This window comes from Scyliorhinus canicula, chromosome 19 (assembly GCF_902713615.1).
Source record: "Scyliorhinus canicula chromosome 19, sScyCan1.1, whole genome shotgun sequence".
Taxonomy (NCBI): domain Eukaryota; kingdom Metazoa; phylum Chordata; class Chondrichthyes; order Carcharhiniformes; family Scyliorhinidae; genus Scyliorhinus; species Scyliorhinus canicula.
Genome location: NC_052164.1, coordinates 7992865 through 8016410, shown reverse-complemented (window position 1 = coordinate 8016410; position 23546 = coordinate 7992865). Strand labels below are relative to the sequence as shown.

The 23546-nt window shown below is 46.6% G+C and overlaps 1 protein-coding gene across 1 annotated transcript in view; it reads left to right on the top strand.

The window, feature by feature from the left end:
• The window catches only part of LOC119954452 (SRC kinase signaling inhibitor 1-like), a 645297-nt gene that overhangs the window by 195913 nt on the left and 425838 nt on the right, over positions 1-23546 (top strand). The window contains 1 exon segment of the mRNA XM_038779671.1: positions 4536-4610. Coding sequence (XP_038635599.1) covers positions 4536-4610 — 75 coding nt within the window.

Here is a 23546-nt window from a genome sequence, read left to right as displayed (position 1 = left end):
AACTGATTGGTTCTCTTTCGGTTCTGTAATTCTTACAATTTCTATCCATTACTGTACAATAAAAGGACCTGCTGTCAGCCACTGCATTGTAAACAGGGTCCTCAAGGTGACCTGCATGTCTCAATGATATTAAAAGCTTTCTGTTCAATCTTATCATTTGTCGTGTTACCTTCAATCAGACCCCACAGCGGCCACTAAAACCTTGTCAATTTCACAACCATGTAACCAGTGGCAAATTGGGTGGGGGAAATGTCTGGCATATCTGATGGGTTGTCTCTGTGACTAATTCATCACTTGCCTCTGTCCACCCAATCCCAACTTCGCTGCCCCCCCCCCCCCCCCCCCTCCCAAACCCATTCTGCCCACTCCACCCTCACTGCCATCAACCTCACCCCGGTCAGCTCCAGTCCCAGGCCTCACCAACAACCAGAAATGCCCCAACCTCATTTCTGCTCCTCCCCAGTAGCAGGCATCACAATCTCCACCAGCCTGTGAGCTCAGGGATTGCTGTCACTGCCTCCAGTCCCGAGGATCTCTTTATTTAGTGGGTCTCTGGGGGGGGGCATTAGGGGGGTCTGGTGGGGCAGGGTGGAGAGGTCTTGCATTGTTGAGGGGGAGGGTGGCCCTCGAATGGACTTTCAGGACAACCCCCCGCCCAGACCCCCTCCGTAAGGAGCTACCCCCTTGGCCTGTACAATGTCCACCACGTCAGGGCCACGTTGTCCATATCTGCTGTGATTCTCATTCCCATGATCCCTGGCCCAGAGGACTGGAGAATCACGCGGGCCTGGGCAATATGGTTCCCGGCCCACTAAGTAGATGCAAGTGGGACATGAGGACTCATTTGCATCCATCCTCCCGTTGGCGCACGGATGCGAACCTCGATCCCGATGCCAGAGGGGGGCTGTAGCATCGGAAATGAGTCGGTGCCCGTCGCTGATCCTGATTTCTCCCCGATGCTGGATTCTCCGCTGCATCAGGAACTCCGCTGCTGGTGGCAGGCGGCGGAGACTCCAGCCAGATGGACATTAACCCAAAGCCTCAACCAACTTCTCAAGAGGATGTGAAAGCTTCGATGATACAAGACAAAGAATCGGGCAATTCTCTGCAATGTCCTGGCCAATATTTACCCCTCAAACAACACCCCCAAAAAAAAACAAATTAAGTGGGCGACGTGGTGACGCAGTGGTTAGCATTGCTGCCTCACGGCTCCGAGGTCCCAGGTTCGATCCCGACTCTGGGTCACTGTCCGTGTGGAGTTTGCACATTAGAACATAGAACATAGAACAGTACAGCACAGAACAGGCCCTTCAGCCCTCGATCTTGTGCCGAGCAATGATCACCCTAATTAAACCCATGTAACCCGTAACCCAACAATCCCCCCATTAACCTTACACTACGGGCAATTTATCATGGCCAATCCACCTAACCCGCACATCTTTGGACTGTGGGAGGAAACCGGAGCACCCGGAGGAAACCCACGCACACACGGGGAGGACGTGCAGACTCCACACAGACAGTGACCCAGCCGGGAATTGAACCTGGGACCCTGGAGCTGTGAAGCATTGATGCTAACCACCATGCTACCGTGAGGCCGTGTTTGCGTGGATTTCGCCCCCACAACCCAAAGATGTGCAGGGTAGGTGGATTAGTCACGCTAAATTGCCCCTTAATTAAAAAAAAGTAATCTGATGCCTTAACGCATTGTTGTTGCTGGGACCTTACTGTGCACGCATTTCCTTCATTCTTTTTAATAAAAAAAAAATTTTAAGTGGCCAATTATTGTTTTTCCAATTTATCATGGTCAATCCACCTCCCCTGCACATCTTTGGGTTGTGAAGGTGAGACCCAGACAGGACAAGGACTATGTAAAGGTCCATTGACCTCGGGCGGGAATTTGCGGTCCCCCCGCCAGGCGTGGCCGGAGAATCCCGCCTCTCATCTCAGTAATGGTGACCGCGTAACTATCATTGATTGTTGTAAAGACACATCTGGTTCACCAATATCCATCGGGAAGTAAACCTATCTGTGACTCCAGACTGTCAGCAATGTGGTCGACTCTTAACTGCCCTGTGGAATGGCCTCGCAAACTATTCCACTCAAGGGTAATTAGGGATGGGCAACAAACGTTGGCCAAATCAGCAACACCCACATCCCATGAAAGAATAAAGTAAATGCTACTGTGAATAAATCTGCTGCTATTTAACACAGGCACAAAGTGAGATGTGGATGAGTATTGGCTGCAGCCGTTAAACAATAAATACTTGGTTACAATTGGTTGGTGTGGAGCACAAACCCCAGCATGTGTCTGTTGGGCCGAATGGCCCAACATAAAAGAAGGAGCCAAAGTGTCAGCTTGAAAGAACAGCATCCCTTTGTTGGAGAATTTTCAAGCAGTTCCTTGGAAAAATTTGAGATATCCTGTTCCGAATATTCAAATGCAATGCTATCATGTTGGCTGATGGAAAGGAAGAGTTGGAGTTTCAACCTTGACACCAGTGATCTCCATTACCACATTGGACAAGACACGACAGGTAGGCATTCTCCCCGTGTCTGCGTGGACTTCGCCCCCACAACCCAAAGATGTGCAGGATAGGTGGATTGGCCACGCTAAATTGCCCCTTAATTGGAAAAAAAATGAACTGGGTACACTAAATTTATTTTAAAAAAAGACACTACAGGTATCCTGGCTACTCTTGTTAGCCACTCAACTCTGGTTGATTGTTTCCAATGACCAAAGATAACACCCACTACCTGATTGAGCAAGTCATACATAGCTGAGTATTGATATTGTAATCTATTGATCCAGTCCACATTTTTGTTCTGACACTAACTTAAGTTTACTGATGGATGCCATGTTTTATTTCCGACACTAATTGCCGTATTTAACCAATCCAAATTTTCGATCTGGCATTTAGGGCCGTATTTTCCCATTTGCAGTGGGAATTAGGAGGCGGGTTCGATTCCGGGTTGTGAACCTGCCCCTCAGAGAGAAAAATTCCAGCATTGATCCATTCCAGCTCTTGTATCCGACACTAACTTAGTTTCGTGATCCACTCCCATGTTTTGTTTTTGACATTAATGTAGGCATCGAATCCATTCCACAATTTGTATCTGACATCAGCATTAGCCTGAATGTGAATTTCAGGGCGAGATCTACCAGCTGCGTTGCACCCGAAACGCTGCAAGGCGCAATGCGATCGACAGATGTCGGGAGATCCCCCTTCAGTGATCTACCCGCTCGCCACACCTCACGAGATCTAATATGATCTTGCGAGACATCACGATGTGAATCCCACCCATTGTGGGCAGGATCGCTTTTGTGCCAATCTGCATATTAGAGTGAGGCGGCTAGTCTCACTCTAATCTGCATTCCCGAGAACTACTCAAAGCATGGGATGGACCTCCCGCGCCTTGGAGACCTCCGCCGGGCGTCGTTTAGTGCTGGTCTCCATCAATGGGGTGGCACTTGTGGAGGTCTCCAGGGGATTGGTGGCCCCCCAGCTGCTTGCCCTCTGGGCATGGTGCCACCCTAGTACTGCTGGTGCCACTGGGCACCCTGGCACAGCTAGCCAGGCACCCTGGCACAGCTAGCCAGGCACCCTGGCAGGACAGTGCCAGGCTAGCAGTGCCAAACTGGCATTTCCCTGTGACGGGGATAGGACCCAGTGGTGCCCTGTGTGGGTGCAGGAAGGTGCGGTTGGGGGGGTGGGGCCTGAGAACCCCATATAGGTGAGTTGGGGCTTTGGGGGGGAGGTTCTGAGGTCGTGGGTGGGGGGGGTCCAGAGATTAGGACACCATTTAATAATGGCATCCTGATCTCCTGCACCGAGGAGTTCAGGCAAGTGCAGTAAAAGGGGTTAAGCTGGCCTCGTCAGAGCGTTTCCCACTGAGGCTCTGTGTCTGCCCGAATGGGCGCTCGATAACGTGGTGTTTATCGGCTCTCTGAGCATCGGGGAAACACCTGGCTAAACGCATTTGCTACGGGACACTGTTCCCATTCGGGTAGATCACCCCCTCAGTTGTAATCCAGAGTTGGCAGCAAAGGAGATTTGTGCCCAACATAACAGAGGTCAAGTGTGACAACTGCAGGAAGCCATTGTCTCCAGGCTGTGTCGAGAGGCCTCCTTGACCAACACATCAGAACTATTCAACTGTATTTACCATAGGCGTCTCAGTGATAATGTGTGAAGACAGTGAGCCAGGTCTTATTGCCTATATACCTCAACACAGGGACATCGGATCGTTGAAGGAGGGGGAGGGTGGAGAATGAAATTAGGCCGAACACGATTGGCACATGGATTCCTGGTGGGCCGTGATCTCCTGGAGCCTTCTCCATACCGTCTCTCCCAGAGATTCTACCAAACAACTGAGCAGAAGGGGAAGTGGGTGGCAAATTTGGGGCAAAGGCCTCCCACATCCCCTTAACGTCACCACTAATTCTGTCATTTGTGAACACCTTCATCCATATTTTCTTCTGCTTTGAGTTCATGTTTGGGTGTATTAAATTTCATACCTTTTTCTGTCTTCCATAGATTTCTCCATGACTCCTATGAAACTTGGATCATACAAGTACAAAACCACCTATAACCACCCACCTGTTACACAAGGTATTTCTCAATCTGAGAGGGGATCTCACTCTACTACATTCTCTCGCTCTCTCTCTCTCTCTTTAATTTGAAGGGGTTACTTTGTGCATTTGACAGGTGAAGTTCGAAAGAAATGGAGGTTTTTTTTATCAAGCAGATTCCATAGGTGTTCCAATCGGATGTGCGGCTTCCAACCGTGTTACCATGGTAACAACATCAATGGCAACCTCCACAAAAATAAAAGCCTTCATTCACTGGCTCTTTCTGGGTAACAGGATGGTGGGGAATTACGATACGCTAAAGGTGAGAGATGGCACCACTGGGAACGGACCTGATTCTGAAGACCTGCTGCTGCCCAATTATCAAACCATGAGTTACCATGAGAACGGGTAAAAGGAGAGCAATAAGAGTGGAAGGAGTGGGGAGGAATATGTTATGATATTGCAATCAGGAACTTCAGATTGACATCATTAAACCCAAGCACAGTCCATGAGATTGATTGAGGCTCAAACCTCAATAAATCTCTCATCTTCTACACTGTCTTTGAACAAGACACATTTCCAGGTTGTCCACGAATATTAATGTGATTTCCTTCCTCTGAATGAATGTGATTCCCAGATTAGATGGGCAAAGCCTATTAGACAGCCATGGAACGGTATTACATAACTGAGATCAGGCCATCGCTGAGCCTTCAAGAGCAATCAATAACCCCTTGACTGGGCATCATTGTTGGCCAGTGAGCTAGAATCTTCAGAAAAAAGAAGAAAAATCATTGAGTAAGTCTTTTTTTAAAGGTTGTGTAAGAAGATAACAAACCTCAATAATTTAGGCGGAGGTGGTTGTGTAGTAGTAATGTCCCTGGTCTAGTAATCCCGAAGCCCTGGCTAATACTCTGGGAACATGGGTTCAAAACCTACCAATTGATGAATGTGAAATATAAAGCTAGTCTCAGTAATAGTGGCCGTGTTGATTGTTGTAAAAACCTATCCGGCTCTGGAACGTCCTTTTGGGATGGAAATCTGCCATCCTTACCCGGTCTTGCCTATTTGTGACTCCAGGCCCACAGGGTTGATTCTGAAATGCCCTCTGAAATGGCTGAGCAAGCCACTCAGTCCAAGGGCAATTAATGATGGGCAACCCATACTGCCCCTGCCAGAGATACCCACATCACAAGAAAAAGAATAAAAAATCCTTTGGGTGTGCTAGTCTCCTTCATCAAAATGTCTTCCTTCCTCATAAGCATGAATATTTACAGAGAACCACAGGCCTGTTCCTTCACTAAGAATTACTGGAGACAACAGCACCGAAACAGGCTACTCAATCTGACTAATTTGGGCTGGTGTTTATTTTCCATTTGAGATCCTCTCAGTCTAATTCTCTCTTCTGGCCTTGACCCCCAAATTCCTCTCATTCCCACCTCCCTCATATATTTACATTGCATCTTTCAGGAGCTCCGGATGCTCAAAGCGTGTTACAGCAAATGAAACGTTTCTTGAAGCGTAGTGGCAGGAAAGAGGGCAGCCAATATGTGAACAGCAAGCTCCCACAAACAGCAATGAGCTTATGACCAGACCATCTATGTTGGAGATGTTGGTTGAGGGATGGCCATTGGGCAGGACACCAGAGAGGACAATCCTGCTGTTGAAATAGTAACTGGGGGATCCATTCCATCCGCCCTGGTTCAATGTCTCGACCAAGAGAAATCACCTCCGATCGTGCAGCACTCCCTCAGTATTGCCGTGGGAGTGTCAGCCTAGATTTTGCGCCTGAAGTCCCCGGAGTGGGACCTGAACCCACAGTTTTCACATTCAGAGCAGCTTCCCATTAATAGCAGAGTGACAGAAGCCTGCAATCGCTGCCTAATTCCATTGGTCCATTTTGGTGCAATTCCCCAGCACAGAAGATGGTGGAATTTTGAATGTAAATTCTCTTCAGGGCACATTGAGTTCCTGCTATCATACAGTGCAGAAGGAGGCCATTCGGCCCATCGAGTCTGCACCGCCCCACTTAAGCCCTCACTTCCACCCGATCCCCATAACCCAATAACTCCACCTAACCTTTTTGGTCACCAAGGGCAATTTGTCATGGCCAATCCACCTAACCTGCACGTCTTTGAAATGTGGGAGGAAACCGAAGCACCCGGAGGAAATCCACGCAGACACGGGGAGAATGCAGACTCCCCATAGACATCTTTTGCAGTCATTTTAAAATCATCATGCTAGAAGCTAGCCCCACCTACAAACCTAGCCGCACCCCAGGACAAATGAATTTCCATTGGTCGTTTCTGCTAACTGTGCTCGTTTGTGGGACTTCAAAGTGTTATGATCCCAGTTATTGGACGGGAAGATCCCGGAATGGAATTCTGCCTGGAAAGACCGACTTTTACTTTTTTTATAAAACGTGGTGTACACAGGACAACTAATTAGTTTTAACAACAAGAAAAAACATTTATTAAACATGAAAAATTGAATTATGATACAATACTCCTTTACTCACCCCTTTAGCTGCACACAGGTTTTAGGATTAACCAAGATTACAAAATGCATCTTAAACTATAATGGTCCCATTAATGCAAAGTTCCTTTTAAGCACACAAGATGGCTGTGGTCAAATACATTCTCCACTCTGGACCCCAAATTAATGTTTGTGGATGTCTCCTCAGAATCCCCCCAGAAGATTATGTGTTTCAAAACTCCACTCCGCAAAATACAGGTTAAAATCTTCTCTCACAATGATGCTGTCCCTCGGTGGTTTGCATTCCGAAACCCAGACCAGGTTTTCCAAATTACACTTTTAAACAAAGCTTCTGCTCCACTTTTAACAGTGAATCCAGTCCAGGATTTTACATCAACCCCATTAGGATTTCTTTGACTTGACTGCTGTGCAAACAGTTCACAATTGCTTTAACACTCGATTCATGAGAACATAAGAACTAGGAGCAGGAGCAGGAGTAGGCCATCTGACCCCTCGAGCCTGCTCCGCCATTCAGTGAGATCATGGCTGATCTTTTGTGGACTCAGCTCCACTTTCCGGCTCAAACACCATAATCCTTAATCCCTTTATTCTTCAAAAAACTATCTATCTTTAACTTAAAAACATTTCATGAAGGTGCCTCAACTGCTTTACTGGGCAAGGAATTCAATAGATTCACAACCCTTTGGGTGAAGAAGTTCCTCCTAAACTCAGTCCTAAATCTACTTCCCCTTATTTTGAGGTTATGCCCCCTAGTTCTGCTTTCACCCGCCAGTAGAAACAACCTGCCCGTATCTATCCTATCTATTCCCTTCATAATTTTAAATGTTTCTATAAGATCCCCCCTCATCCTTCTAAATTCCAATGAGTACAGTCCCAGTCTACTCAACCTCTCCTCGTAATCCAACCCTTTCAGCTCTGGGATTAACCTAGTGAATCTCCTCTGCACACCCTCCAGCGCCAGTACGTCCTTTCTCAAGTAAGGAGACCAAAACTGAACACAATACTCCAGGTGTGGCCTCACTAACACCTTATACAGTTGCAGCATAACCTCCCTAGTCTCAAACTCCATCCCTCTAGCAATGAAGGACAAAATTCCATTTGCCTTCTTAATCACCTTTCTGTGATTTCTTAATAACCAACTTTCTGTGACTCATGCACTAGCACACCCAGGTCTCTCTGCACAGCAGCATGCTTTAATATTGTATTGTTTAAATAATAATCCCGTTTGCTGTTATTCCTACCAAAATGGATAACCTCACATTTGTCAACATTGTATTCCATCTGCCAGACCCTAGCCCATTCACTTAACCTATCCAAATCCCTCTGCAGACTTCCAGTATCCTCTGCACTTTTCGCTTTACCACTCATCTTAGTGTCATCTGCAAACTTGGACACATTGCCCTTGGTCCCCAACTCCAAATCATCTATGTAAATTGTGAACAATTGAGGGCCCAACACGGATCCCTGAGGGACACCACTAGCTACTGATTGCCAACCAGAGAAACACCCATTAATCCCCACTCTTTGCTTTCTATTAATTAACCAATCCTCTATCCATGCTACTACTTTACCCTTAATGCCATGCATCTTTATCTTATGCAGCAACCTTTTGTGTGGCACCTTGTCAAAGGCTTTCTGGAAATCCAGATATACCACATCCATTGGCTCCCCGTTATCTACTGCACTGGTAATGTCTTCAAAAAATTCCACTAAATTAGTTAGGCACGACCTGCCCTTTATGGACCCATGCTGCGTCTGCCCAATGGGACAATTTCTATCCAGGTGACTCGCTATTTCTTCCTTGATGATAGATTCCAGCATCTTCCCTACTACCGAAGTTAAGCTCACTGGCCTATAATTTCCTGCTCTCTGCCTACCTCTTTTTTTAAACAGTGGTGTCATGTTTGCTAATTTCCAATCCACCGGGACCACCCCAGAGTCTAGTGAATTTTGGTAAATCATCACTAGTGCATCTGCCATTTCCCTAGCCATCTCTTTTAGCACTCTGGGATGCATTCCATCAGGGCCAGGAGACTTGTCTACCTTTAGCCCCATTAGCTTGCCCATCACTACCTCCTTAGTGATAACAATCCTCTCGAGGTCCTCACCTGTCATAGCCTCATTTCTATCAGTCACTGGCATGTTATTTGTGTCTTCCACTGTGAAGACTGACCCAAAAAACCTGTTCAGTTACTCAGCCATTTCCTCACCTCCCATTATTAAAACTCCCTTCTCATCCTCTAAAGGACCAATATTACCTTAGCCACTCTTTCTTGTTTTATATATTTGTAAAAACTTTTACTGTCTGTTTTTATATTCTGAGCAAGTTTACTCTCATACTCTATCTTACTCTTCTTTATAGCTTTTTTAGTAGCTTTCTGTTGCCCTCTAAAGATTTCCCAGTCCTCTAGTCTCCCACCAATCTTTGCCACTTTGTATGCTTTTTCCATCAATTTGATACTCTCCCTTATTTTCTTAGATATCCATGGTCGATTTTCTCTCTTTCTACCGTCCTTCCTTTTTGTTGGTATAAACCTTTGCTGAGCACTGTGAAAAATCGCTTGGAAGGTTCTCCACTGTTCCTCAACTGTTCCACCATAAAGTCTTTGCTCCCAGCCTACCTTAGCTAGTTCTTCTCTCATCCCATTGTAATCTCCTTTGTTTAAACACAAAACACTAGTATTTGATTTTACCTTCTCACCCTCCATCTGTATTTTAAATTCCACCATATTGTGATCGCTCCTTCCGAGAGGATCCCTAACTATGAGATCATGAATCAATCCTGTCTCATTACACAGGACAAGATCTAGGACCGCTTGTTCCCTCGTAGGTTCCATTACATACTGTTCTAGGAAACTATCGCGGATACATTCTATAAACTCCTCCTCAAGGTTGCCTTGACCGACCTGGTTAAACCAATTGACATGTAGATTAAAACCCCCCATGATAACTGCTGTACCATTTCTACATGCATCAGTTATTTCTTTGTTTATTGCCTGTCCCACCATAACGTTACTATTTGGTGGCCGATAGACTACTCCTATCAGTAACTTTTTCGCCTTACTATTCCTGATTTCCACCCAAATGGATTCAACCTTATCTTCCATAGCACCAATGTCATCCCTTACTATTGCCTGGATGTCATCCTTAAATAACAGAGCTACACCACCTCCCTTACCATCCACTCTGTCCTTCCGAATAGTTTGATAGATTCCTAGACTGTATTAAAGTATCATAAGCTGTTTTATTTACCTGCTGACCCACTTTAAATATGGTTAATGCAGTTGTCTCTTTAACTCAGAACACTTTATTTACTCTTCCTTAAATTCTTCTGAACAATACCTTGGGCTCAGTTCTTTTAACTTCAAGCGTCTAAATGTTCTTTCTGTCCCAATTCCCCGGTTATCGGGATTGCATCTTGTTCCTTAGGAAGCCTGCATCTTTGCAACTCTCTTGTCCTGTCCAGCTTCTCCTGGCAGTGTTGAGAGCTGTTCACTCTCCAGTGATCTACCACCAACTGCTCTGGCTTCCAGTTATAACTAAGAACAAAGGAAAACCCTTCCCTCTAGGAAGTGGGCCATTTAATAAGGACACGAGGATCCACACCAACTAAAATAAAAGAAACAAAGTACAGCACAGTATATGCACAGCCCGGTCAATAGAGATCCTCTGCCCCTACCATGCGCCACGGGGAAGATAATCATACACACCCATAGGCCCCATGCTGGCTATTATAGGCTCCTGTACCCATTACTATTCTTCACTCTGTAGCCCTCTCTAAGCACAATAGAAACACATTTGGAACTTAACCAACTCCCACACATACAAAGACCTTTGTCCAGCATAAATATAACCATAGGTTTTATCCTTCCAGGCCCAGAAACATTGAACTAAACCCACTTAAATCTATACCTTATTTCTAACGTGAACAAATTCAACTATAAACCCCTTAAAACCGCCTTTATTTTCCTAACAAAATAAGCACTAAAAAATAAGCCAGAGCTTAAGGACACCAGTGAAGATATATTTAAATAATTTTGCATGTATTTCTTTATATTTATTCAGGAACTCACTGCTTGCATTCAATCTAACTGGAAGATAGATCTGTGTATTTTCTTAAATTCACTTTCAGTAATTTAATTCACAAATTGTGGATTGACAGTAATTCAAGTGCATGTTAATTCTGCGAAAACTATTTTTAACTGTGTTACTCAAACTTTACCCAGTTACTACTTAATATTGCAAGGAACGTTTTTTAAAGGAACATTCTTTTGTCAAAAAAAGTCAATAAAATAAAAAATGAGGAACATAGATAAGGTAGATAGTCGACATCTTTTTCCAGTGATAGAGGAGTCCGGAACTAGAGGGCATAGGTTTAAGGTGAGAGGGGAGAGGTACAAAAAGGACCAGAGGGGAAATGTTTTCACACAGAGGGTGGTGAGCATCTGGAACGAGCTGCCAGAGGCAGTGATAGAGGCGGGTACATTTTTGTCCTTTAAAAAGCAGTTACATGGGCAATGTGGGTATAGAGGGATATGGGCCAAATACGGGCAAGTGGGACTAGCTTAGTGATAGAAATGGGGCGGCATGGACAAGCTGGGCCGAAGGGCCTGTTTCCATGCTGTCAACATCTATGACTCTGACGCTAAAAATTTAGACTTTAAAAATGCAGTCTAATTCTGCTGTTTCGTTGTAAATTCAACCTCTGGCAAAACGTAATGAGCTGGCAGTAAGTTTTTTTAAGAATCCACTTCTTATAACGTTTAAAATCCATCGCCCAAGAAACACAGTAAAATATGACCATGCAGCAAAAAACAAAAACCTTCTCGGTGGGTCATTGATGCTGCCTTTATTCTGATTTATAGTGACTCCTTTATGTTAAATTCCAAGGTAAGTATTGAGATCAGTGTTGGCAAAGCATCAGTCACTTCTGTCCCTCTACCATAGACTGGTTAAAGGGGAAATTGTGAGAATATCAACTTCTTACCTGTTCACTCTGCCACAAGAAGACCTATTGTCCCCGGAGAGGAGTTACGTTGTTAAAACTAGGAAATAATTAATATTCTGTCTCTGAGTTCCTACCTGACTGGAGTATTAATGGGACTCTGAATGCCTTTAGGTCTAACTACAGAATACGGCTGGTACTGTGTGAGGTACGAGAAATCTTTTACAACATGCAAAGTATTTACATTATATATCTTAATCTTTCAAATTTCAGCAAATCATTATCTACCATTTGTCCGGCAGCAGGTTCAATTTGATTTACTTGCCAGGGAGGGATTTACAGAGCTCCAGACAAAGCACAGGGATGTGGGATTAAGCACTGCCACGCTGTCAAAGAAACGGGCCAAATGGCTCCCTCTGTGCTGTAAGTTTCTGTGATTCTCATAACTTTCAAAAGAGAATTGGATTAATTCTGAAGGGGGGTAATTTACAGGGTTATCGAGAAGGAGCAGTTGAGTGGGACTAATTGGATAGCTCGACCAAAGAGCTAGAACAGGCATGATGGGCCGCATGGTCTTCTTCCAGGCTGTATTATTCAATGAAACTTTTCCTCCTGCCAAGAACATTTATTCTTTCTTCCCAACTGTCTGCGTTTCCTGACACAGGGAACAAACCCAAATTCAGTGTCACCGAACTCAATATTGTTTTGATCCACCCTCTCTTCCCTCCAATTGTTTTTAACCTCCATCTTACATTTTACCCCTGGTCTTTCCACTAAGCTTCACAATCAGGAAAAGGTGTGGCTACACATAGATCATAGATCATAGAATTTACAGTGCAGAAGGAGGCCATTCGGCCCATCAAGTCTGCACCGGCTCCTGGAAAGAGCACCCCACCCAAGGTCAGCACCTCCACCCTATCCCCACAACCCAGTAACCCCACCCAACACTAAGGGCAATTTTGGACACTAAGGGCAATTTAGCATGGCCAATCCACCTATCCTGCACATCTTTGGACTGTGGGAGGAAACCGGAGCACCCAGAGGAAACCCACGCACACACGGGGAGGATGTGCAGACTCCGCACAGACAGTGACCCAAGCTGGAATCGAACCTGGGACCCTGGAGCTGTGAAGCGATTGTGCTATCCACAATGATACCGTGCTGCCACATGTCCCCATGTGTCCAAACTGTTCTGCCCTTGTCACCGGCTGCTTTATATCTGCCTTGAATCTGTTCTTCATTCCCACAGTTGACATTCTCCATTCGCATGATGAGTAACTAAATCTATCTATACATAGAGAGAAAAGCAGCGTCGACTCTATCATATCAGAGAGGATAGCTGACACGAGGTAATAAAACTATCAGTTAATGGAGGAATGACCTTAAACCATGAAAAAAAATTAAGCGTTTTACAGGGATCACCTAATCACCTTGATTTAAATTATAGGCTTTGTTCACCGTACTATCTGTAATTTATTATAATCCATATCGTGGTATTAATCAGATACAATCATCCTTAATGAGAGTTAGAAGAGCTAAAATGATACTAATGAAATAGCTCATGACATCGATGCAGAATAAGAGGGTCACATGATTCTCTGTAGGTTTTAAGAAGGGAATAAATTGCCTGGTTGAATTTTTGAAAGATTATCCTTTCTATGATAGTCAGCTTGGGTTCATTGGCCTGCCTGTTTGTTGATTTGCCCTTCTGATTCTGCCGCTAAATGATTCACGTGGAACCTGTGACTCATTGTCCAAGTCTGACTTTCCAGTGGGTGAACTTTCCCTTAGCTGTGAGGTCAATCACATGAGGAAGGGCAGAGATTTAAAGTAAATGGTGGAAAGGTTAGTGGGAAGTTGAGGAGAATTTTTTACACCCAGAGGGAGGTGTGGGCCTGGAATTCACTGCCTGAAGGATTAGTGTTGTTAGAAATCGTTACCTCAATAAAAAAACAGTTGGACGTGCTGTTGAAGTGCTGTAACCCGCAAGACTATGGACTTGGTCCTGGAAGGTGGTATTAGACTAGATGGTTCATTTCTGGTGTGCAGGAACACGCTCAGATGATCTCCTTTTATGTCATACATTATTCTCTGTTTCTGTATCCCTACGATTTAACATTTAAGGCTATTTTTCAGCCTGTTGTTACGACTCGGTGAAGACAGGTGAAAGGGCTCCCCCTTTTCTCCCACTCCTCGTTCGATCGTAACAAGATTTTTTTACATTTCAGAGAATTAATGTGTTAATTCAACGCATGTACTTAAATGTTGATGCAGCTGATTGCAAAAAACTCAGTCTGACAGGCTTCCTTGAGTTTAAACGAATAAGGACACGATTCTCCCATAAGGGAATAAAGTTCCATAGTGAGCACATTTAGCCCGTGTTTCCCAGCGCTCTCAGTGCTAAGAAACACATGGCTATTCAGCAGCCAGAGCCACACATAGGCTTGTTTTATACAGTGAGGAGCTCCGCTCACCAGAACTCCCCAGTGTAGCAAGAGATCGGGATGCCATTTTTAAATAGTGTCCCGATCTCCAAGGTCCCCAAAGTGATCCCTGACCTCACAGGCCACCCCCGGCCCGATCGCGCATGCACAGAAAATGCCAGCTTGGCACCTTGGCAGTGCCTACTCAGCAGTTCCCATGCCAGTGCCACCTGGTCACCTTGGCAGTGCCAAGCTGGCACCCAGGAGGCACAGCCAGGGTGCCCAGGTGGCAACAGCAGTCTCAAGGTCAGGGTACCACCCTGTCCAAAGGGCATGCAGCTGGGGACCTCCAATCCCCTGGGAGAACCCCCACGATTGCTGTTACATTTGGTCCCTGTTTGTGGGGACCAGTGCTAAACAGCGTTCACCCGAGGGGCGGAATTCTCCGCTCCCTCGATAAATCGGGAAGGCCGTCGTGAACTCAGCCGAGTTTCATGACGGCCTCGGAGGCCGCTCCTCTCACCTTATTCACCCCCACCCGGAGGACTAGGAGCGGCGCTCCGTAACTCTCGGCCGCCGGGCCTTGATGCTTGCGTCAGGGCGGCGCTCCGAGAATGACGCGACGGCGGCACCTAAGTGACGGCACCCTGGAGCAGGTTGGGCGGCTCCAACCCCGCATGCGCGGCTGACGTCTTCCCCTCTGCTGCCCCGCAAGACGTGGCGGCTTGATCTTGCGGGGTGGCGGAGGGGAAAGAGTGCGTCGCTTTGAGACGCCGGCCCAACGATCGGTGGGCACCGATCACGGGCCAGTCCCCTCCCGAGCACGGCCGTGGTGCTCATTCCCCTCTCACCCCCCCCCCCCCCCCCCCCCCCACAAGCCTCAAACCAGCATTTGGCGCCATGTTCACGACGGCAGCGACCAGGTGTGGTTGCCGCCGTCGTGAACCGGTCGGGAACGTCAGGCCGCTTGGCCCATCGGGGCCGGAGAATTGTCGGTCGCCGTGAAAAATGGCGAGCGCCGATTCTTCCGAGCGGGGGTGGGAGAATCGCGGGGGACGCCAGGGGGGCGTGTCGTGAGTTGCCCGGCCCTCCTGCGATTCTCCCACCCAGCGCGGGGAGCGGAGAATTCCGCCCGAGGGCTCTGAGGAGAAGGGGATGAATCCCAACACCTCAGGTATCTTGGGAATCTACACATTCCAGTGCGACTAGTTGTCTCGTTCTAATATGCAGATTTGCTAAAAATTGATCCCGCCCACAATGGTGGGAATTTACATCGCAATGTCACGCGGGATCATGTCGGATCTCACGAGGCGTTGCGAGCCGGTAGATCCCCGGAACAGGGCCTCCCGGCTCTTATCGGCCACACTGCACCGCGGTGAGCTACTTTTCCAGTGCAACGTGGCCATTGGATCGCGCCCAAAGTGTTTTCTTTGTGCTTCATAACACAACCCGGTAAAGATATTAAAATATTAAAACACCTGAATAAACATTGCATCACACACACAGCGCAGGGATTTTGTAGATGTCTGGCCTTTGATACGCGATGGGAAATAGTCGATAGTCTATTCATGTTAACAAAGGAGTTTCCACCTCCCTTGGTCAAAACTATCGACATACAATAGAGGCAAATAGATCTCCTCAACACGTCTCGTGCTTAATCAGTTGCATTAGTTCTCCTTAGTTACCTGGTTGCCCTGGAGACACAAAATCTGAGGTCTGATTGGCCTTGCCCTTTTTGGGGTAAATTCTGAAAAAATGGGCCAGCTGGGGTTGTCTTTCAAAGGGCTGGTGCAGACTCAATGGGCCAAATGGCTGTTCTAATAATAATAATCATTATTGTCATAAGTAGGCTTACATCACACTGCAATGAAGTTACTGTGAAAAGCCCCGAGTCAGGGCAGCACTGTCAGGGCAGCACGGTAGCGCAGTGGTTAGCACTGCTGCCCCACGGTGCCAAGGTCCCAGGTTCGATCCCGGCTCTGGGTCACTGTCCGTGTGGAGTTTGCACATTCTCCCTGTGTTTGCGTGGGTTTCACCCCCACAACCCAAAGACGTGCAGGGTAGGTGGATTGGCCACACTACAATTGCCCCTTAATTGGAAAAAATTAATTGGATACTCTAAATTTAAAAAAGAAGAAAAGCCCCTAGTCGCCACATTCCAGCGCCTGTTTTGATACACAGAGGGATAATTCAGAATGCCCAAATTACTTAATACGCACGTCTTTTGGGACTTGTGGGAGGAAAACGGAGCACCCGGAGGAAACCCACGCAAACACGGAGAGAACATGCAGACTCCACACAGACAGTGACCCAAGCTGGGGATCGAACCTGGGACCTTGGAGCTGTGAGGCAACAGTGCTAACCACTGTGCTACTATGGTCATCACCCATTTGTTGTGCAGGCAAACCTCTAACTCAAATCTTACATGTGAGACTTCAGTTGCTTAGTGGGAAGAATAATTGAGGTCGTTTTCCATGATCTTCAACTAATGGTTCCCACGTAACCCTGACAATGAGGAGAGCGTGCGTGAGGAAATCAGCCAGGGATCCTGGTTGCAAACTGTAAACATCAGTGTGCTGGATTGGATCCGATGTGAAGCTCACCATAGCCCACCAATACTCACTGACTAGATTCAGAAACAAACGTTAAGCACTGGGGATGGGGTGTAATCATGCCCAACGACAGACTGTATTGTCAAGGTGCAAGATAGGGGCAAGATGGATTAAAGTGAATAAAACTTTGTGTCTTTCAAAGGCAGCACAAACTGGGCAAACTTCATTTTAAGTGATTTTTGATTTAAGATATGTTTTAATTCCCAGGATGCTGGAAAGGTCAGCATTCTAATGCCCAACCTGAGTTATCTTCATTGCTCAGAGAAAATCAAATCACTGCGGATGCTGGAATCTGAAACAAAAAGTGAAAATGCTGGGAAATCTCAGCAGGTCGCCTGAAGAGTTTCCACTGATGCTGTCAGACCTGCTGAGATTTTCCAATTTTCTGTCTTTGATCCTCACTCTTAGCTATATTTTTATGCAGTCCCAGCATGTGGGCTTTGTTAGATAGGCCAGAACTTATTGCTCATCCCTAATTGCCCCTTGAGAAGGTGGTGGTGAGTTGCCTTCTTGAGCCGCTGCAGGCCATGTGGTGTAGCTATTAGGGAGCGAATTCCAGGGTGTTGCCCCAGCGGCGATATATTTCCAAGTCAGGGTGGTGAGTAGTTTGGAGAGGAACCTCCAGGTGGTGGGGTTCCCAGGTATCTGCTGCTCTTGCCCTTCTAGCTGGGAGTGGTCAATGAATTTAGAAGGGTGCTGCCTAAGGAACCTTGGTGAGTTTCGGCAATGTATCTTGTAGATGGTGCACACGGCTGACTCTGTTCATCTACTGGAGGGACTGAATGCTTCTGGATGGGCTACCAATCAAGCGGGGCTGCTTTGTCCTGGATGGTGTCGAGCTTCTTGACTGTTGTTGGAGCTGCACTCATCCAGGCAAGTGGAGAGTATTCCATCACACTCCTGACTTGTAGATGGTGGGCAGGCTTTGGGGAGTCAGGAGGTGAGTTCCTCGGCACAGGATTCCGAGCCTTTGACCTGCTCTTGTAGCCACAGTATTTATATGGCTCGTCTACTTCTGTTACTGGCCAATGGTAACTCCCAGGATGTTGATACTGGGGGATTCAGCGATGGTAATGCCATTGAATTTCATGGAGCAACGATTAGATACTCTCTTGTTGGAGATGGTCATTGCCTGATACTTGTGCACACAATATTACTTGCCACTTGTCAGCCCAAGCCTGGATATTGTTGAGGTCTAGCTGCACTTGGACATGGACTGCTTCAACATCTGAGGAGTGCAATCATCAGCGAGCATCCTCACGTCTGCACTTATGGGGGAAGGAAGGTCATTGATGAAGCAGCTGAAGATGTTTGGCCCGATGACACTACCCTGAAGAACTCCTCAGGAAATGTTCACAGGTTAGTTAAGAATATATCATATTGGGGTGCGACTGGAGTCACCTATAGGCCAGAGTGGGCAGGTTTTCTCCCTGAAATGACATCAGTGAATCAGAGGGATGTTTATGACAATAAAACAGTTTCATGGTTATTTTTACAATAATCATTTTTTTTTATTTCCAGAATATGATGTTTCTTAACCTAACTTTAAACTTTTACATTCTTATGTGGGTGGGGCTTAAACTCTTGTTCTCTGGGTCAGTAGATTAGAAATAATACCACTAAATTATCATACTTATCTTAATTAAGATTGTCATAAAAATTTTCTTTTCAAAGCCTGTCCTTTCTATGAACTCTGGACTCCACTTCACCGAAATAATTAATGATGAAAATTTGACATTGGTGGAAGAAGCCGAGTGCAGAACACGTGCCATTATCCCACCTCGATTTCTGGCCAACTTTATGTCCAATTATAATCATGGCTGTGAGGGATCTGTGGGGCAGTTTGATGCTGTCACTGCCCGCATTGTTCAGCAGCTGGCTTCATTTTTTATGGAATGTCCCTGACTACCCCAGTGTGAAACCCCAACGCCCAGAAGCAAAACGCGAACACTGGAAGATTTTCTGGTATGTGGGAGGGCAAAGGTCATTCAAACAACTGGATCCGTGACCTACTGACAGCACAGAGTGATGTGTACAGCTCAGCCTTTCCCCACCCACATATTTCTACTCTTGACATAGTTCTTTATTTCTCCTCTGGGACAATGGTTAGCACTCTCACCTCTGAATCAGAAAGTTGTGGGTTCAAACCCCACGGCCGAGACCAGAGTGCAAAATCCAGGTTGCACTGGTGGGTCTGTCATCTTTCAGATGTAACATTAAACCAAAGCCCCGCCCATCCTCTTAGATGGACATAAAATATCCTATTGCCCGGCTTTGAGGTGAGGGAAGGCAATTTTACGTATCTTTATCTGTACCCATCCTTTAATCAACATCTCTGAAGAAAGGGCAGCACAGTGACGCAGTGGGTTAGCCCTGCTGCCTCATGGCGCCCAGGTCCCAGGTTCAATCCCGACTCTGGGTCACTCTCCGTGTGGAGTTTGCACATTCTCCCCGTGTCTGCGTGGGTTTCGCCCCCACAACCCAAAGATGTGCAGGGTAGGTGGATTGGCCACGCTAAATTTCACCTTAATTGGGTAAAATGAATTGGATACTCTAAATTTATATTTAAAAAAACATCTCTGAAGAAACAGATTACCTGCCTATTATAAAATTGATGTTTGTGGGAGCTTGCTGTGCAGAAACTGTCCTCTGTGTGTCTGCTCTACACTTCATAGCAATAAATGACTTTGTCTCCACAAGGACTGTGCCGTGGTCACTTCTACCGATACTGCCATGGACAGATGCATCTACAGCAGGCAGGTTGGTGAGGATGAGGCCAAGTATGTTTTTCCCTCTTGTTGGTTCCCTCACCACCTGCTGCAGTCCCGGTCTAGCAGCTATTGTCCTTTAGGACCCAGCCAGCGCGGTCTGTGGTGGTACTACCCAGCCACTCTTGGTGATGGGCATTGAAGTCCCCATCCAGAGCATACTCTGCACCCTTGCCACTCTCAGTGCTTCCTCCAAGTGGTGTTCAACATGGAGGAGAACGGATTCCTCAGCTGATGGTGGCCGGTACGTAGTAATCAGCAGGAGGTTTCCTTGCCAGTGTTTAACCTGGAGCCCTGAGACTTCATGGGGCCCAGAGTCGATGTTGGGGAATCCCAGGGCTCCCGATCCCGATCCCAGTCAGAATCCCTCCCGACTGTATCCCACTGTGCTACCACCTCTGCTGGGTCTGTCCTGCCGGTGAGACAGGACAGACCCAGGAATGATGATAGTGGTATCTGGGACATTGTACGGTATGATTCTGTGAGTGTGACTATGTCAGGCTGTTGCTCTCCAACTTTCAGGACGTTGCAGGGTCGGCAGGGCTGGGGGGGCAGGGCTGGGGGGGGCAGGGCTGGGGGGGGCAGGGCTAGGGGGGCAGGGCTGGGGGGGGCAGGGCTGGGTTTGCCGTTGTCGTTTCCGGTGCCTGAGTCGATGCTGGGTGGTCCATCCCATTTCATTCCTTTTTCTTGTGCATTTTCGTAGCGGCTAAGTACAACTGAGTGGCTTGCTCGGCCATTTCAGACCCACATTTGAAAATCGCTTATTGTCACGAGTCGGCTTCAAATTAAGTTACTGTGAAAAGCCCCTAGTCGCCACATTCCGGCGCCTGTTCGGGGAGCCTGGTACGGGAATTGAACCCGTCACATGTAGGCCAGACCAGGTAAGGACGGCAGATTTCCTTCCCTAAAGAACATTATTGAACCAGGTGGGTTTTGACGGCAGTGGTTTCATGGTCATCATTAGACTTTTAATACCAGATGCCAAGTTAGCCAGGAAGGACCTAAAGGGAGAGTTAAGAAGAGCGAGGAGAGGACACGAAAAGTCGTTGGCGGATAGGATCAAGGAAAACCCTAAGGCTTTCTATAGGTAGATCAGGAACAAAAGAATGACTAGAGTAAGATTAGGGCCAATCAAGGATAGTAGTGGAAAGTTGTGTGTGGAATCAGAGGAGATAGGGGAAGTGTTAAATGGATATTTTTCGTCAGTGTTTACACTGGAGAAAGACAATGTTGTTGAGGAGAATACTCAGGTACAGTCGACCAGGCTAGATGGGATTGAGGTTCACAAGGAGGAGGCGTTAGCAATTTTGGAAAGTGTAAAAATAGATAAGTCCCCTGGGCCAGATGGGATTTATCCTAGGATTCTCTGGGAAGCCAGGGAGGAGATTGCAGAGCCTTTGTCCTTGATCTTTATGTCGTCTTTGTCGACAGTAATAGTGCCGGAAGACTGGAGGATATCAAATGTTGTCCCCTTGTTCAAGAAGGGGAGTAGAGACAACCCTGGTAATTATAGATCTGTGAGCCTTACTTCGGTTGTGGGTAAAATGTTGGAACAGGTTATAAGAGATAGGGTTTATAATCATCTTGAAAAGAACAAGTTGATTAGCGATACTCAACACGGTTTTGTGAAGGGTAGGTCATGCCTCACAAACCTTATTGAGTTTTTTGAGAAGGTGACCAAACAGGTGGATGAGGGTAAAGCGGTTGATGTGGTGTATACGGAGTATACGAAATAAGGTTGGGGAACTGGCAGCATGGGTTGGTACCTGGGACTTCGATGTTGTGGCCATTTCAGAGACATGGATAGAGCAGGGACAGGAATGGTTGTTGCAGGTTCCGGGGTTTAGGTGTTTTAGTAAGCTCAGAGAAGGGGGCAAAAGAGGGGGAGGTGTGGCGCTGCTAGTCAAGGACAGTATTACGGTGGCGGAAAGGATGCTAGATGGGGACTCTTCTTCCGAGGTAGTATGGGCTGAGGTTAGAAACAGGAAAGGAGAGGTCACCCTGTTGGGAGTTTTCTATAGGCCACCTAATAGTTCTAGGGATGTAGAGGAAAGGATGGCGAAGATGATTCTGGAAAAGAGCGAAAGTAACAGGGTAGTTGTTATGGGAGACTTTAACTTTCCAAATATTGACTGGAAAAGATATAGTTCGAGTACATTAGATGGGTCATTCTTTGTACAATGTGTGCAGGAGGGTTTCCTGACACAATATGTTGACAGGCCAACAAGAGGCGAGGCCACATTGGATTTGGTTTTGGGTAATGAACCAGGCCAGGTGTTAGATCTGGAGGTAGGTGAGCACTTTGGAAACAGTGACCACAATTCGGTGACCTTTACGTTAGTGATGGAAAGGGATAAGTATACCCCGCAGGGCAAGAGTTATAGCTGGGGGAAGGGCAATTATGATGCCATTAGACATGACTTAGGATGTGTTGGTTGGAGAAGTAGGCTGCAAGGGTTGGGCACACTAGATATGTGGAGCTTGTTCAAGGAACAGCTATTGCGTGTTCTTGATAAGTACGTACCAGTCAGGCAGGGAGGAAGGGGTCGAGCGAGGGAACCGTGGTTTACCAAAGAAGTGGAATCTCTTGTTAAGAGGAAGAAGGAGGCCTATGTGAAGATGAGGCATGAAGTTTCAGTTGGGGCGCTTGATAGTTACAAGGAAGCGAGGAAGGATCTAAAGAGAGAGCTGAGACGAGCAAGGAGGGGACATGAGAAGTCTTTGGCAGGTAGGATCAAGGAAAACCCAAAAGCTTTCTATAGGTATGTCAGGAATAAAAGAATGACTAGGGTAAGAGTAGGGCCAGTCAAGGACAGTGGTGGGAAGTTGTGTGTGGAGGCTGAGGAGATAAGCGAGATACTAAATGAATACTTTTCGTCAGTATTCACTCAAGAAAAAGATAATATTGTGGAGGAGAATGCTGAGACCCAGGCTATTAGAATAGATGGCATTGAGGTGCGTAGGGAAGAAGTGTTGGCATTTCTGGACAAGGTGAAAATAGATAAGTCCCCGGGGCCGGATGGGATTTATCCTAGGATTCTCTGGGAAGCCAGGGAAGAGATTGCTGAGCCTTTGGCTTTGATTTTTAGGTCATCATTGGCTACAGGAATAGTGCCAGAGGACTGGAGGATAGCAAATGTGGTCCCTTTGTTCAAGAAGGGGAGTAGAGATAACCCCGGTAACTATAGGCCGGTGAGCCTAACGTCTGTGGTGGGTAAAGTCTTGGAGAGGATTATAAAAGATACGATTTATAATCATCTAGATAGGAATAATATGATTAGGGACAGTCAGCATGGTTTTGTGAAGGGTAGGTCATGCCTCACAAACCTTATCGAGTTCTTTGAGAAGGTGACTGAACAGGTAGACGAGGGTAGAGCAGTTGATGTGGTGTATATGGATTTCAGTAAAGCGTTTGATAAGGTTCCCCACGGTCGGCTATTGCAAAAAATACGAAGGCTGGGGATTGAGGGTGATTTAGAGATGTGGATCAGAAATTGGCTAGTTGAAAGAAGACAGAGAGTGGTAGTTGATGGGAAATGTTCAGAATGGAGTTCAGTTACGAGTGGCGTACCACAAGGATCTGTTCTGGGGCCGTTGCTGTTTGTCATTTTTATAAATGACCTAGAGGAGGGCGCAGAAGGATGGGTGAGTAAATTTGCAGACGACACTAAAGTCGGTGGAGTTGTAGACAGTGCGGAAGGATGTTGCAGGTTACAGAGGGACATAGATAAGCTG